The sequence below is a fragment of the Phoenix dactylifera genome, unplaced genomic scaffold (assembly GCF_009389715.1).
Source record: "Phoenix dactylifera cultivar Barhee BC4 unplaced genomic scaffold, palm_55x_up_171113_PBpolish2nd_filt_p 001731F, whole genome shotgun sequence".
Lineage (NCBI taxonomy): Eukaryota > Viridiplantae > Streptophyta > Magnoliopsida > Arecales > Arecaceae > Phoenix > Phoenix dactylifera.
Window position 1 is genome coordinate 61,302 of NW_024069030.1, and position 15,833 is coordinate 77,134.

Here is a 15,833-nt window from a genome sequence, read left to right on the forward strand (position 1 = left end):
AAGAAAGCTGAAGCAGCTCCTCTAGATGCCTCTGCGGAGCCAGAAGAAGGACGAAACGTCCTTCAATGGATCCCTCGGACTCGGCTTCTTCTTCACCTCAGACTTCTTCGCTAGGGTTTCTTCCGAGCTCCTCCTCCCGAACTTCGAAGCTCGGTCCTGGCGTCTCTTTTCCCTCTCCCAAATCTTAACCTTTGCTCTACTCTCCGAAAAGGTTTTTTCCTGCTAAAAATATAATTTCTAAAAAATATATTTCTAAAATAAAATATCTAACAAAATATTTTTAAAAATATTTAATTAATTATAAAAAAGTAATAAATTCTCAGAGTATGGATAATTCATTTTTTAAAAATAATTATGTATAATTTTTATTATACTTTTAATAAAAATTAGATTTTTAATATCTTTTTAATAATAATTTTTTTAAAAAAATAAAAATAAAATAATTTTTGGTTCATGAAAATGTAACTTTTTATATTCCTAATAAATTTTTTTCATGAATCATATTTCTATAAAAATTATATTTTTATAAAAATATAATTTTTTTATTTTTAAAAAAAATTTAATCAAAAAATATTTCAATACTTTTCTGTTGACCATATTTTCTCTACTTTCCCCGCCAATCAAAAGATAAATACGTCGAAGAGAGGAAAAAGAAGCTTTTAAAATTTCCCACTGAACTGAGGTGAAAGAGGGGGCCCTTCGAGATTCGATGAAGTTGCCCCATTCCCTTTTCTCCAGTTCGGTAAAGGTGGATCCCAGTGATCTGGGCCGTCCATTTGGAGATCTGATCCATTTTGGACGGCCGACCGATTGGTGGGACACGAAATGGACGGCGAAGATGCATTGCGCTCTCCTAGCGCCGTGCGGAGTTGTTCGGTCGTTAAATAAACGACGGGAGAAAGGAGAAGAAAGCAGCTGGAAAAAACCTTCATTATTATCTGCTCGTGTACTCTGCCCACAGCCATGGGTGAAGCCGGGAGGAAGAAGATCGTCATCGACACCGATCCCGGAATTGGTAAAACCCTAACCCTGATCTCCAAAAATGATTAAAAAAACCATAATTTCTAGCTTCCAATCTATTGTTTTGGGGTTTTATGTGGTAAAATTTGTGTTTTTAATGTGAGTTTGTGTTCAGATGACGCGATGGCGATATTCGTGGCTCTGAACTCGCCGGAGATAGAGGTGATTGGGCTGACAACAATATATGGGAATGTCTATACGACGCTGGCCACAAGAAATGCATTGCATTTGGTAATTCACCGCTCCCATGAATCATCTTTTTTCTTGTAGATCTTTTGGATCTGGTCTGGAAAATTGATGAACTGCTCTTCTGGTTAGTGGAGATTCTTCTTCTTCGTCTTCTTCATCATCATCTTCTTCTTTTTGAATCGATCTTCTGAAAGGGTGTTGACCAATGTAGAAGTGTGTATGAATATCTTCTGTTATATATGGAAACAGATTCAATTTCATAAAAATATCTAAATTGCCAGCTTGAAAGAGGAAGTTGATGTAGTAATTGATTCAAAATGCAGTGAAAGCTGCCAAAATATCACCACCGAAGCATCATCCCTGATGATCACTCGAGAAACACTGCTCTACCATATGGTATAGTTATTGGGCTGAGCTTCTCAGCCATTTTGGATATGAGCTTTTCTAATCCTGATGGAGATGGTTTCCATTTTGATACAATAAATTGAAAGTTTGAGATTTACAAGATCTCTAATGTAGTGATGTAGGGGCTGGGGGATGTAGCTTGATGATAGGTACTTAAGCTGGTAAACCATCCCATGATCTGTGTTGGCTTTTGGCAATTAATTACCCATTACTATATTTCTTCTTTGTTTTTCTAGTCTTCATGAACAAACCAAACCAAATCAAACCATGTATAAACCCTGGGCACTTGGTAACAAGTGCCTATGATTGCGTATTGCATGAGTACTGTAAATTGAAAGTTTGAGATTTACAAGATCTCTAATGTAGTGATGTAGGGGCTGGGGGATCTAGCTTGATGATAGGTACTTAAGCTGGTAAACCATCCCATGATCTGTGTTGGTTTTTGGCAATTAATTGCCCATTACTATATTTCTTCTTTGTTTTTCTAGTCTTCATGAACAAATCAAACCAAGTATAAACCCTGGGCACTTGGTAACAAGTGCCTATGATTGTGTATTGCATAAGTACTGTATAATTAGCAACATAGGATAACCATAAGAAGTTCTGCTATGACAGCACTATAGTAATAGTTACTGTAGACCATGGGATGGTGCATGAGTATCGGAGTCCTTTACTTATTTCACTAGGCTCTATAATAGAAATTCAGCTTCCACTATATAGTTGGTAGTTACCTAAAATTCATCCTTTTATTAGGTCTTTTGCATGTATTCTGCTTTCAGTAATTGAAATTATATATATACCCTTACAAATTAACTATTTATATGCATAACCATATAAATTATTGCTTATTGCACATCTACCCTCGACATAGTCATAAAGAAGGATTGTAGCAAACTTACAAACTTGAGAAATAAGAGATATCACTCTAGCAATATGGAGAGTACTGCTGAAGAGACTGATGCCCTGTTAGTGCAATTAAAGATTCTATGCACTGGATATTTATATACATGAGATTATAACCCACTGTCTAGTATATCTTTTGAGAGGAGCGCTATCTACTATATCATTACACCATTTTACTTTGTTTTTGTATAAACATTAAATATAGATCATTTATTCTGTTTCAGAAGTGTTATCTGTCAATTTTAAGGATAACCATTTCTTCTTGGTTATTTGGTGTATTTTTTTGGGACATTTAGATTGGTGTGTTTGAAAGTAATAATTAAATTTCGTCTGCTTCTCTTCATTTTTTTTGCAACTGGTTTAGTTGGAGATCGCAGAGCGGACAGATATTCCAGTGGCTGAGGGATCTCATGTGACAATCACGGTATGTAGTGACCAATATATCATTACTTTGTGGCTATTGCTGGAAGACCACTTGTTGATCTTTTGCTTCTTTCTTGACCTAGATCAATTTGTTGTATGTAAATAGTGATGTTTATTAAAACAGCTGAAACTAGTATTGACTGTAGCAATGTTTACAGTTGTACATCCAGACTAGGATGTTTACATGCCAAGTTGTTATGTAGATTCAAATCTATCTATATTGAAGATTCTTGAACATAAAAGGTTCTGCGGGGCTCCTTGCAGCAAAAGTTTGTCAATATCTCTTGAGTTCTGGTCAAAATCTCTTAATTTTACTAGTTCGAGGGGCAGTTCTTGGACTTCTCAGGGTGCATGAAGTTACCTGCATGCTTTTTCAGCTGCATATTTAGACTTTATTGACACTTATTTTTTCCACCTGCATTTTCATGAACAAGCTGGATTTTGGTTTTATTGATGCATGCAAATGAGTATAAACAGTAGGCTAGGTATGTCTCCTAAAGTGAATGTATCAGCGTAAATAGTATTTAGTTTCCTGTGCACCTACTCATGTGAGCATGCAGTAGATCCTTTCTTCCACACTGATACTTTTTTTTTCCAAAATTATTGATCAAGATATCGATTAAATATTTGAACAGCATTACTTACTTTGCTTTCTAAAAATGTGTAAAGAAAGGTACAAAGCTTAGAATTGCTGACTTCGTACATGGTGCGGACGGACTTGGAAACCAGAACTTTCCTCCACCTAAAGGAAAGCCCATTGATCAGTCAGCTGCCGCTTTTCTGGTTGAACAGGCGAATCTTTATCCTGGAAAAGTTACTGTGGTTGCACTTGGCCCACTTACAAATGTTGCCTTGGTCAGTTTGTTGTTCAGTTAACTTGTATTCTGAACATATTACTCTGAATATGCTATCTTTAGTTAACTTTTTCTAGCTCTTCTCGGCATTGAATCAGGCCATTCAACTTGATCCTGCATTTCCTAAAAAGATAGGGCAAATTGTTCTTCTCGGTGGTGCATTTTCAGTGAATGGGAATGTCAATCCAGCAGCAGAGGCCAATGTATGCCTAATCTTTGTCCTGGAAGCTTTAGTACATTTATTCATATGATGCATGCATCTATGATTGGTGTAACTTTGGATTTTCCATAATTTAATGTGATTGCCTCACTTCATTATCATCTTGTTGCATAATATTTGCAGATCAGAATAGTAGTTTATTCAACTTTTTTCTAGTAAACTCAAAAATACCATTGAAATTTTAGCGTGCACTCTGGATATTTCAAGGCATCCTTTCTAAGTTGCACATAGGAAGATACTAAATTGTCAGTTTTCCTTTTTGCTTTCTTCAAGAAATTAGACTATAAGATCTAGTAGAGAAGAGACTGAAGACTGAAACTTCGACAGCTTAAAGCTAAGGCAACATGCCAAGTCATATATTTGCTGAGTACGCTAGTCCACCTTAGAGTTGCTTTTGTGATTGTACAAAAATTTTCATAGAAATTTGTTTTGAGCCTGTAAATTCAATTTTAATGCCATTAAAGTGCAGATTTTTCTTTCAATATACAATCAAGAGGATGATTGCTTTATATACAATACAGCACATTTCTATCATTATGAAGATAAGCTAACATCCTGTTATTATCTTCTAAGAAAGTTATGTTATATGAGTTATCTGCTTGTTTAACTGAAGCAGTATATGTCAAAATAACTTGTTTAAACAAATGGACTTTTATGTTTTGTTTGTTCCAACCAGTGTCTGCTCAGTGTGAGCTGTATCTCGAGGACATGTGTTCTATGAGTAAAATATGACTATTGACTATTCTTACTTTTTTACCAAAAGTTGACTTTTTTTTTAACAAAGACAGACCCTCATCTTTTTCTCTGCGAATGGATAAGCAGATCTTTGGTGATCCAGATGCTGCTGATATTGTGTTCACTAGTGGAGCTGATATTTTGGCTGTGGGAATAAATGTAACGCACCAAATTGTTCTGACAGGTAAACTTTCAAATCAAATAACTGGTTGTTTATTATCCATAGCGTAGTCTTTAAGCTGTCAAACTTAAAAACATTTTGTTTCACCTGTCAGGAAAATATTCTGCTGTTTTTTCTCGGGAGAACAATTGTTAAAAACTTTAAAAATTAAATTTATTCACGGATGTAGATTTTTACCATAAGATCATAGGATAACTCTTTATAAAATGTAAAGTGTCCAAAAGAATATTTGTTATTTTACTTGTAATTTCAAATCTCTTCGGCGACCTGATCATGAATTCATTTTGTTTCACCATACAATGCTCCTCTGTAATAACAAACATGTGTATCTACTTACATAAGCTTCTTAACACATCTCTGTTGCTCACTCATTTGGTCTGTCCTCATTTGCGTACTATATGTAAATGGCCTATCTAGCAAGAAAGGATCATCCTATATCTTTCAATTGCTTTGATGGATATGATAACCAAATTTGAGAAGTTACTTCCTCTGACATCTTGAAGATTCTACTTATCATTAGTTATTCTTTGATCAAATATATTCAAAATTAAATTCATTGAAGTATGATTCACAGAAAAATAATGTTAGCTGCAGATGGTCTGGCCTTAAGCCTTTATTCGGAGTTCTTACTTTCACAGAGCATTGATTAAACATGACAATAACTGTCATAATCTGTTTTGCTAGCACGCAGGGCACATGCCTTCATATAGCCTGCTGTTTTTCCTTATTTCTTCTCCTTGTTCCATAATCATTTACATAACCTGTTTAGTCCCTGTAGATTGTAATTAGGGATCATGAAAGTCATTCCTGATGTTAACTCATTATGAATTGATTATCGACAATTAAAGAAACAGTTAGTCAAGACAGGCCCTTTTATTAAAATTCATGCAATAATAATGACATGTAAAGTTGATGGTGCTGCATTATCTATTTTCTCATTGAGCAAGTAACATTTTGACATCATTGCAGAAGCTGATCAAAACAAGCTTGCACTATCAAAAGGCAAATATGCTCAATACCTGTGCAAAATCTTAGGGATTTACTTTTCGTATCATCATGAAGCCTATTCAACACAAGGTTCGTTGCGGAAGGAGAAATTATTGAGAAATGATGCAAAGGTAGCACAAATTGTAATGTTTTTATGGATGTCTTTTGGATGCAGCTGTCTACCTTCATGACCCAACAGCACTTCTTGCAGCAGTCAATCCATCACTGTTGACTTATACTGAAGGTGTGGTACGGGTTCAGACAAGTGGCATCACAAGAGGCCTTACAATATTTGATAATACCAAGAAAAGGTCAGCAGATTTTGCTATTTAGAGATTAATCGCATGCATGTTTAACAATAATAGACGGTGAACAAGAAATTTAAACAGAGATGAGCTTATTGTAGTATAATCCATTTGTATTTTCCAGTCACATGCTGATATGCATTTATCACCATTCTCCTAAAACTACTCTCATGGTTATTGGAGTTTACTTGGATGTCAAAGATCATAGTTGTGCTGTAGGTAACACTAGTGCAATATATACCAGATCAGTGGACATTCTCTTAAGTTCTTCTCATGGTCAAGCTACAGAAGCAAGTATGAAATTCCAAATTTTATTATTATATTGTTCATTTGGATGTCAGATGATAAATGGTAATGATGAGACAGATAATCACATAATGCTAGGGCGACTTACAAAATTAACAGCAAAGGACTTTCAAAATAAAAATTTACAGTCCATTTCCCTGCAAAGATCATGATGAGATTCTGGCCATCTACTGCAGAAAAGGTAGTTATAAACAGTACCAATATAAGTGTCATATCACATGATTAAATCCTAGTACACATTATCACTTCATACAAAACTTTAGAACTTCCTTGCACTTTAATATGAATTTGGACATCACCTTTATAGAAAGGATCTGTTTTTTTTTACTGTATAAATGATTTTAATGCAAAATAGAAATCTTATATTGCTTAATACTATTATAATTGGTTTTGTTCTTGGACATTAAAAAAAGAATCCAACAATATTAGTCATGCCATGGCACTCATTGGTGCTTTAAAATGCATCAGCACTCATTAATCATTTGCACACCTTAAATAGATAACTGAAGATTCGAAGGAGTGTCTAACCACCTGTAATTTTGCATAAAACTGCATGTTCTATGGAGATAAATTTGTTTCATAAATGGAATAAGACCAATGAGTGTATTTGCATAAGAATACTGAAGATAGATTCATAAAACAGACCTGAAGAGAGGACAAGGCTTGTTGATCATTATGATGGTTGTTCAATTCCTATCAATACAATCAATGCTACATGAGATTGTGCACCCATGGAAGGCAGATAATTTCCATTGCATCAAAGATTCTGTCCTACATTCTTGCTCATATTGTCATGATTCATACATCTAATGCATATGTGTGTGTGACACGCACACACGCAGGCATAAAATGCATACACAGGGGGGAGAGAGAGAGTCGCATCTTGCATTTATGTTCGTATGGTCATGATAAATTCGTCCATTGCTACTTCTAATTAAAGATAATTGTGTTGACAATGGTTTTCTTCGTATAAATTGATAAAAACAGAAGGGTTTTCATGTCCTGTAAAGAAATTTTGGATATACAAGAGGCTTGTACTACTAAATTGTAGATCTTCTGACTCAGTATGATTTTCTGCCAAAACATTCCAGGTATGGCGAAATCACAGAGTGGTCCGATAAGCCAACTGTGAAAGTTGCTGTCACAGTCGATGCTCCTGCCATCGTTGAGCTGGTCATGGAAAGGCTCATGAACTCTTAGCATCAGTGATCCATAGCCTGGAAGATATCGCAGCTAGGGAAACAAGAAGTGGCCAGAGCCTGGTCATCAGTGATCAATTAGTTGTTGCATTTGTACCAGTTTCCTTTTACTTCATATTCCGTGACAAAAGAAGGGACCAATATGATTTCTCCCCTGTACTCTAAAATTATGGCATACAATCAAATATTGAGGAACATCTTGGAATTTTTATAAATGCTCACCAGGCTCTTTTGGTACAGATTTCTTAGTGCAATGAGATTCTTATATGCAGTTCAGGAACTATAGTGCCCTAAAGTCCTTGTAGTTTGGTGGGTTGTAAGTCCATTGATGGAGCACTTACTTGAAGAAAGCAAAGATCCAAATTTCACAGGGTTTTGGAAAGTTTAATGAGCACAGGCCACACTAGAAGGCAGATTTCCCCATGGAGGGTAGATTCTTGATTCATCTCACTCCTACTGCCATGTAAGAGTACAATAGTTTGAACGGGGAAGAGAGATCTCCCAAGCAATCCTGCTTTAGGAACTTAAGCCTATGGAATGAACATATGCTGCAGCTTTACGTAATCCAACAATAGCAACAAAATCTTTCAGTCAACACCAAGATAGAGGGCTATCTGATTAATTGGGAACATGAATAATTGAAGAATCCACTCAATAATATTGGAAATTTAAGAGCCCATGGTTTTACATGCACGACACATGCAAATTAAATTGTGATGCAGTAAAAGAAAAATCCAAGCATATCAATTTGTTCGAAAACTGCAAAGATCTGTTAGTAACATACTGGATTTGCACCCAAAAAAAAAACTTATTTCCAAAATTAATTTATTGCCTTCAAACCTCTAGATGGTCTTCAGGTACCCTATGACTGCCATCTCTTTGAGTAATCTGAACCCATGCAAGCAAGGCTTTGATGCAAACAAGGAACCAGCAGGTGTTCTTAATAGAAGTGGACTAGTTCATAAGAGTATACTAGTTAATAGCTAATAAGAGTATACTAGTTAATTATTGAAAGCGATTACCCCCGTTATTAACTATCGCATGACTCCCGCTGGCCTTGCTTCTAGGACTAGGAATGGTTGGGTAGGCTTCTTTTGGATGGTGGCATCATGTCATCCACCTCCTGAGCTACCACAATCTTACCACGTAGGTAGCATCTCTCCCCTGCAAGTCCTGCTAGGTTCGCTGCACACTAACCATCTCTATGCGAAATTATTAGTTGGGTCAGATCTACCAGCTCAGCCATAGACCAGTCCAATCATAAAACAATATGCACGAAGGTAGACAAAAAAGAGACGGAAGCCAAAGGGCGCAATATAAGCTTATTTGTGTGTGTTGGTTCACGGTTAGACTGATCCACTAGCTCAACGATGGGATCTAATTCAACAAAAAATTTCACCCATCTCTATACCATATGATATGCCAAGTTCTGTAATAACAGTTGCATCTTAATCTTGGCATGCGTCGGGCATCGAATCTTTTTCTTTTTTCCTTTCCACTTGCCCTTAAACCCAACATTCAACCCAGCCTCCATAAAATAGGAGCATTTTTTTTAACCTTGATTTTGTACTTCTACCGCCATTGTACTAGTTTCAACAATGCCGGTAAGACATCAGAAGGGCTAGTAAGGAGCATCGAACAATTTGAAAAATATTTTTACTTTGTTGGATGGTGGATATATCGAGCATCATTAGAAGTAAAGCATCAAGAGGGACCTTAAGGATTAAAGAAATTGCTCATTATCTACTTCTTAGTATACTATGTGAAATAAAATTTTATATTTTGTAGGATGAGACTGTTCCAATTTTTCTATAGAATAGAACAAGCCGTGGTCCCGATATTTAGGATAAGGAATGTCTCAAAATGTGCTAATCAGAATGTTAAGACTGTGACAGAACAGTCCTACCCGATGTTCGGGATGGTATCCTAACCAATTTCATTGCCGGAACCGTTAACACGCTCACTTACAAGCCACGTGTCAAGAAACGATATATGCGACTAAAAGGATCAGAGTGATTTACTGGCACCAAGAACCAATTACGCCCGGCCACATGTCATACAGGGTTCAATAATTGGGTCTGGTAGCAAATTTTTTTCCTGCACTGCAGTGAAAAAATTTGGTAACACAATTGATATGCCGGCGACTACGATACGGAGAGGATTCCATCTCACACGGATCAGAAGGTGTCAGCTAGCGCACACGAAACACGACCCCGATTAGTTCCCCGGGTTCTCGCGATCCATTGACCGTCAGATCACAGAGTGTATTAGATCCAACGGTTCCCGTGAACTTCGTCCCACGAATCTTGGGGTTTGGTGTTCCACCGCACTCACCCGATCCTCACCCCCTTAACCATCCGACGGCCACCCAGGGTTACAACACCCAAACACGCAATCCAGCCACTAGCAAATCACAACGTAGTAGAAATAGTGGCATTTTAGTACATAAATGAAAAATAAGGGTGTTTTTATTTAATGTGGTATCTTTGGAAAACCGCTTCCTTCCTCCGACCCATCTTTCCTGTGCGGGGCCGGCGTCTTTTGGGGTCAGCCTATAAATACCCCACGAACGATGCCTTCGTAACTTCGAGAATTTCCTCTCCGCTGTTCTCCGCCCTCTGGGGCTTTTATTCAAAACCCTACACCAAGAAAGGTAAATGGCCCAGGAAATCCTCCACCAAACCCTAGAAATCCCCGAAGATCGGGCCTCTGGCGATCGATCGGCGGAGGATTCCGGCGACCCTGCGCTCTCGCGGACCGCCTCCTCCAGCCGCCTCAACGCCAAGGCGCCCGAGTTCGTCCCCCGGTCGGCGGCCGCGGATCGGATCGATGCACGCAAGCCGCGGGGTGGTGCCGATCCACCACGGCCCGTCGCCGGTGATGCACCCCTACCACCCGGCGCCGCCGAGCCCGCCTTTTTTTGCTACGGTGCCGGGCTCGTTCGAGTACTATGGTGGTGGAGGCGGTTCGGGGTTTGGGGAGCAGGAAACGGCTCCGGGGCCGGCCGAACAGGATCCCGCTCCGGGGGGCAGGGAGGGACTCTCGGAAGAAGTTATTCAGAAGATTACGAAGCAGGTGAGTGCTTTCTCGAATTCTTTCTTTTAATTTTGTGTTCCCAAATTCTGATTTTAGAGTCTAATGTAGTATTTCATATGCTTGAAGGAAATACTATGAAGTATTGATTTTGAGTTGATGAAATGATAGACGGAGTGACTAGCAAATTGTGAGAATCATTATCAATTGGCTGTAGTTTTATGTAGAATTCTAGCAATTGAACCAATCTTTGTGGAATTTTAGCCATCTGAGCCATCCAGGTTCTGTGAAAATATTTAACAAAGTGCTTGTATATATATATGGTTTGTACCCCTATTTCAGTATAAGAAAGCTCGTTTCTGTATTGTTTGACCTCTTTGAGAGTGATACTTGAACAAACAATCCTCTTTATAAGGCCTTAAACCTTTGTTTTACTGTAGAAATCTCATTCTTATGCTGTCAGGCACCAGATGACCATTTGAATTGTTTTATATGATTTTCTGAACGTATTTGGCTTTCAATACTTGGTTGACATGTCATGAAAAGCATTGCCAGTGCTGTGGTTTTGAGGGCCTCTTTTTTTGATTCGAGCAAACTGACTGTCATGTTGACATGACTCATATTACTTTTTGTGGCATAATCATAGTTTTGGTTTTTATTGTCCTTGTCTTAAAGTTAACTTGAGGAACCCCGTTGAATGCCATATTTGTTGGCTTCATTCATAGCCAATCCATAAAAATTTCACATAGGTTTCAGGACTGAGCTTCTAATGAGTGGTGTGTCTTTGTGTGGTAGATAACGTACATTTGTCTGAAAAGCCTTAGTACAACCGGCCTATAACAATGTCAATATGCCTTTTGAAACTTTTTTTTCCTAAAAAACACTTGGTGGTCCACCTTTTGAATGGGATCAGCTTAGAGGGTTGCTCTATGATTTAGTTCTGATGAAACTTGTACACATTTTACAATGGACTCTCAAGTTGATGTAAGACTTTCTGAAATAGTGGATTAGAGTATGATGACTTCTCCTTTTTTGAAGTTGCCTCTTCTATGCTTTTTTGTCAGTTTAGTGGGTTACATTATGGTTGAAACTTGTACCCATTTTACAATGGACTCTCAGGTTGATGTAATACTTTTTGAAATAGTGGATTAGAGTATGATGACTTCTCCTTTTTGAAGTTGCCTCTTCTCTGCTTTTTTTTCCCGTTTTAATTATTAAATCAAATTCTAAGTTTAGGTATAAAGTAGCTGAACATGTTTTTACTTGTAAGAAATAACTGTATAAGAATCACTATCACTCATATTGGCTTTTGTTTTCCTGCTTGTGTAACTCATTTTTTTGCTACATTAGCTTAATGCTGCAAACACAATTCTGATGCAAAATTCACATGTATGTATGATTTTATAAGATCATGCTATCTGAATATAACTTCCTTTTTTTAAAAAAAAATTCATTATTTGATATTTGCAGGTGGAGTATTATTTCAGTGATGTAAACTTGGCTACCACTGAACACTTGATGAGGTTCATTAGTAAAGATCCAGAGGGATTTGGTAAAATAATTTTTGTTAATTAGATTTTGATTTTTTTATTTCTTTTGTTTTTATGTTTTATATTTTTTGGTCTGAGATATGCATAGAATTTTATTTTTATCAGCCCTTTATTAATAGATAAACTTATCTCCAGCTATCATGATCAAGGTGCAATTTTTTTTTAATGCTAAACTGGTCATGCTATAGACATGCAATTATAATGTTCCCAAAATAATTTGAAGGTTAGCTATATTAGAATTTTTAGACCCCTATATTATCTATTACACTTAGGTGGACTAGGCTGTCAGCAGATGTCGATGGGATTCCTTCTTAAAGGTGGAAAGGGATGATATCTACTAGTCCTGTACAATGGATGGGCTTAGGGAGAATTTTTATTGATGAGTAGCAAAAAACTTGGGACTAAGGGCTATCAGTTGCATAGAGGGTAACAGGGTTAAATCTTTAAAGTTTGTTCATGCTTGTTAAATTCTATTTTCTCCAACCACATGCACAAAATGGGGTACCATAACTCATTTAAAATACAATATTAAAAAATTAAGGATTGTGGGATCAATAATATCTTATTTTGTCTCTATCTAGTTGAATTAAATGTTCCATAATATATTTCACCCATGTACAATATGTGCTGGGGAGGGTATTGTTTGAGTATTTAAGTTCACTGGAACACACAATCTACATTGGTTTTTATATGTGATAATCCTTTAGAAGGTGGAAAGCATGATGTCCAAGATGTTGTAATTCCAGGATTGATGGCCTTTTTTTATTCCTTTTCCTCCTATATTTGCCATTTAAATCCAAGTCATTATATTTTCCACATAGATGGTTATTGGGCATCTAAGCACCCTTTGAAGAATTCTATTGCAGCTATATTAGTTGTGTTGCATTAGTATAAAGCAAAATCTAGGTGGCACTGTATCATAACATCTTAAGTACTATCAATTCTTAGAATTCCAAGGAAAAAAATACAAGAGGCATATGATAGTGATATGACATATAAGCTATATAATTCTTACATTAATTCAGAATAGAAGAATTGCTTGCAAATGCTGATAGTCATATGTCTATTAATAAAGTTGCCAGATTCAACATATGAAACATTTCTTGTAAACAAAAACCGACAACATTTTAGGATTATGACATTTAAAGCATCATAATTATTTGATATCCTGTACTTCCATTTAGGATGTGATTAGGAAATGCATAGCGGATGTGCTCTAATTAATTAAGACATTTTGAAGGTAAGTCGTAAATCGGCAATTCTGGTGACTCCTATATTGTCATTTTGCGTGTTAATTTAACATGGTTTTTGGTTGGAACTTCATTTTCTACTTTATTTTTAAATACCTTGATTGTCCAAACTCCTATTTTATAAAAAGGTTAAGTATACTTATGGATTATTTGAACAATTATAGGCATGTCACATACATTATACCAATTTTAGTTCCTTTTTTCTAATTTTAAATCTATGGAATAAAGTATATAAAAATTACTTTGTTAGCTTAGTATGTTATCCAAAAGTAAACTTATATTGAAATTGAATGATAGGAAGGGAAATCTGCTTGATTAAAAATTTCAATTGTTTTTTATGGAATTTAACACACCTTTATACGGATTCACAAAAAGGTAAAGAGAAAATAAAATCATAATGCTTGTATTAGAAAGTATTAAAAATTGTTTATAAAATCAATTGCTGCGATTGCTATAGCGGTTTTATATGGTGCTTGGGTATGGAGCACTCGATATATCGATTGAAAACCTGCGTATAGCAGCTGTTATGCTATTGCTTCAAAGTGCGCTATTTATTTCATAATAGGCTGGATTAATTTCCAATTGGATGACTCGGATACATCTAGTTCTGATGCTCAAAGTGCAAACCTCCTGAAAGTAGTAGATGATGATTGATCATTGAGATAATCAATCAGCAATTTGTGATTTGATTGTTTTATCCAGACTCTAGTGAAGCTTATTATTTAGCGGTGATGATGTTTTGTTGGTGAATTATATTATATGATTAGGGACACTTTTTTTATAGTTGATGCTATATTCTGGACATATTAATTTATAGTTGATGTTATGTGATGCACTTTTTTATATCATTAGTGATGTTATTATGTTTGGTGGATGACGATATTTGTCATTAGATTATGGAGCCTCAAATTATATGGATGTTGACATGATATTATATTTTTACGTGGATGATATTCTATAGGTTTGCTCATGATTTCTTTTTTGTTATTTTTTGCATGAGGATGATGTAAAATATTATTTTTTGAAACTTAGTAAGAAAAAATACTTTTAGTAGATAGTGCTTGCTATATTACTAGCTATTTGCTATTTTTTACTAAATCCTCTAGCTGCTACGTGCCTGCTATTTATCTTTTAATACATCCGGTATCATTGTAGTCATAAGTTTTAATCTGTATCATAGTGTATTGATGGATGCATTGCATTAACATTTTGAGATCTACATTGCTATAGGGACACCAGTGCCAAAATGGGTTAGAAAGGAAAAAAGAAAGGAAATGTGGTACATATTTTCAAAAGTACATTGCCAATAACGTTTCAAAAGTGTACATATTTTCTTATATATGGTACATATAGACATGTGGATGATGAAAAGGAGGCTTGTGAAACCAATTGCATGCTTGCCTGACTTGGTGGTGAAAGAGGGTTTATGGTGGTTCTGGTTGGACTTACCGGTTGGTGCGTGGTGGTTGTAATAATGGGAAAATTATATGGTTGTCTAGAAGGAAATATAGTAGTATAAGTTAAGCAATAATAAGTGGTTCATGCTTAAATGAGAATTTCCCTTTGTTAGAGAAATGTGCCTAATTGAAGATGGGTTGTTTTTGAAGTAGTAGTGTGTAAAACCCTCTGTTAGCCCTCGATTTATTTATTTATATATTTATTATTTTTGAAACTGAAGCACTTTAACCTATGCATACATTATTTGCCTAAACCATGGTGGGTGTCAAAGCACATGCGCTTGTGCATATAAGGAAATAGATCTCTCCAAAAAAATTAAAATAAAGAGATGCTTGTGAAACAGACATATGGATGAACTTCTGGAGAGATTTTGAAGTGGGTGGCGACCCTAAATAGAAGTTTGTTGCTACTAAGATACTTAAAATAATCAGCTGATGCTGATGCTTATCAAAGAATATATTTTATATTCATTGTCAATTGCTTAGTGGTATTTTTTTTCTCAAAAGAGATGTTTGCATGCAAAACCACATGGATGTAAATTTAGGAAATTTATGGTGCATGTTCGACTGAGACGAGTATTTATTAATTCTTGATATAGTACAGAAATAAAACTAAAAAATTGTGAAATATGCAAAAGTATTAGCTTGAACAAACCCAAGTAAGTGGTTTCTTTTTTTTTAAAAAAAAAACTTTTGCAAGGGAAAGTTCTCGATTCCCTCAGCTTACAACCTGACACCATGTCTCATAATAAACTTTTCTTCATGGTACTTCATCAGAATTTCTAGATAAGATCTTTGAGAACATGTAGTCTTGAT

The 15,833-nt window shown here is 35.9% G+C and overlaps 2 protein-coding genes across 2 annotated transcripts; both read left to right on the forward strand.

The window, feature by feature from the left end:
* Positions 1-854: 854 nt before the first annotated feature.
* LOC120109028 (probable uridine nucleosidase 2) lies at positions 855-7,966 on the forward strand. The gene is made up of 9 exons (XM_039122764.1): positions 855-1,015; positions 1,136-1,251; positions 2,882-2,941; positions 3,610-3,795; positions 3,893-3,997; positions 4,837-4,933; positions 5,900-6,007; positions 6,093-6,228; positions 7,620-7,966. Exons 1-9 carry the CDS (start codon positions 964-966, stop codon positions 7,726-7,728), a joined length of 969 nt encoding a protein of 322 aa, XP_038978692.1. The 5' UTR covers positions 855-963; the 3' UTR covers positions 7,729-7,966.
* A 2,337-nt stretch (positions 7,967-10,303) lies between these two features.
* Positions 10,304-12,339, forward strand: LOC120109029. The gene is made up of 2 exons (XM_039122766.1): positions 10,304-10,802; positions 12,231-12,339. Exons 1-2 carry the CDS (start codon positions 10,385-10,387, stop codon positions 12,248-12,250), a joined length of 438 nt encoding a protein of 145 aa, XP_038978694.1. The 5' UTR covers positions 10,304-10,384; the 3' UTR covers positions 12,251-12,339.
* The last annotated feature ends 3,494 nt before the right edge of the window (positions 12,340-15,833 follow it).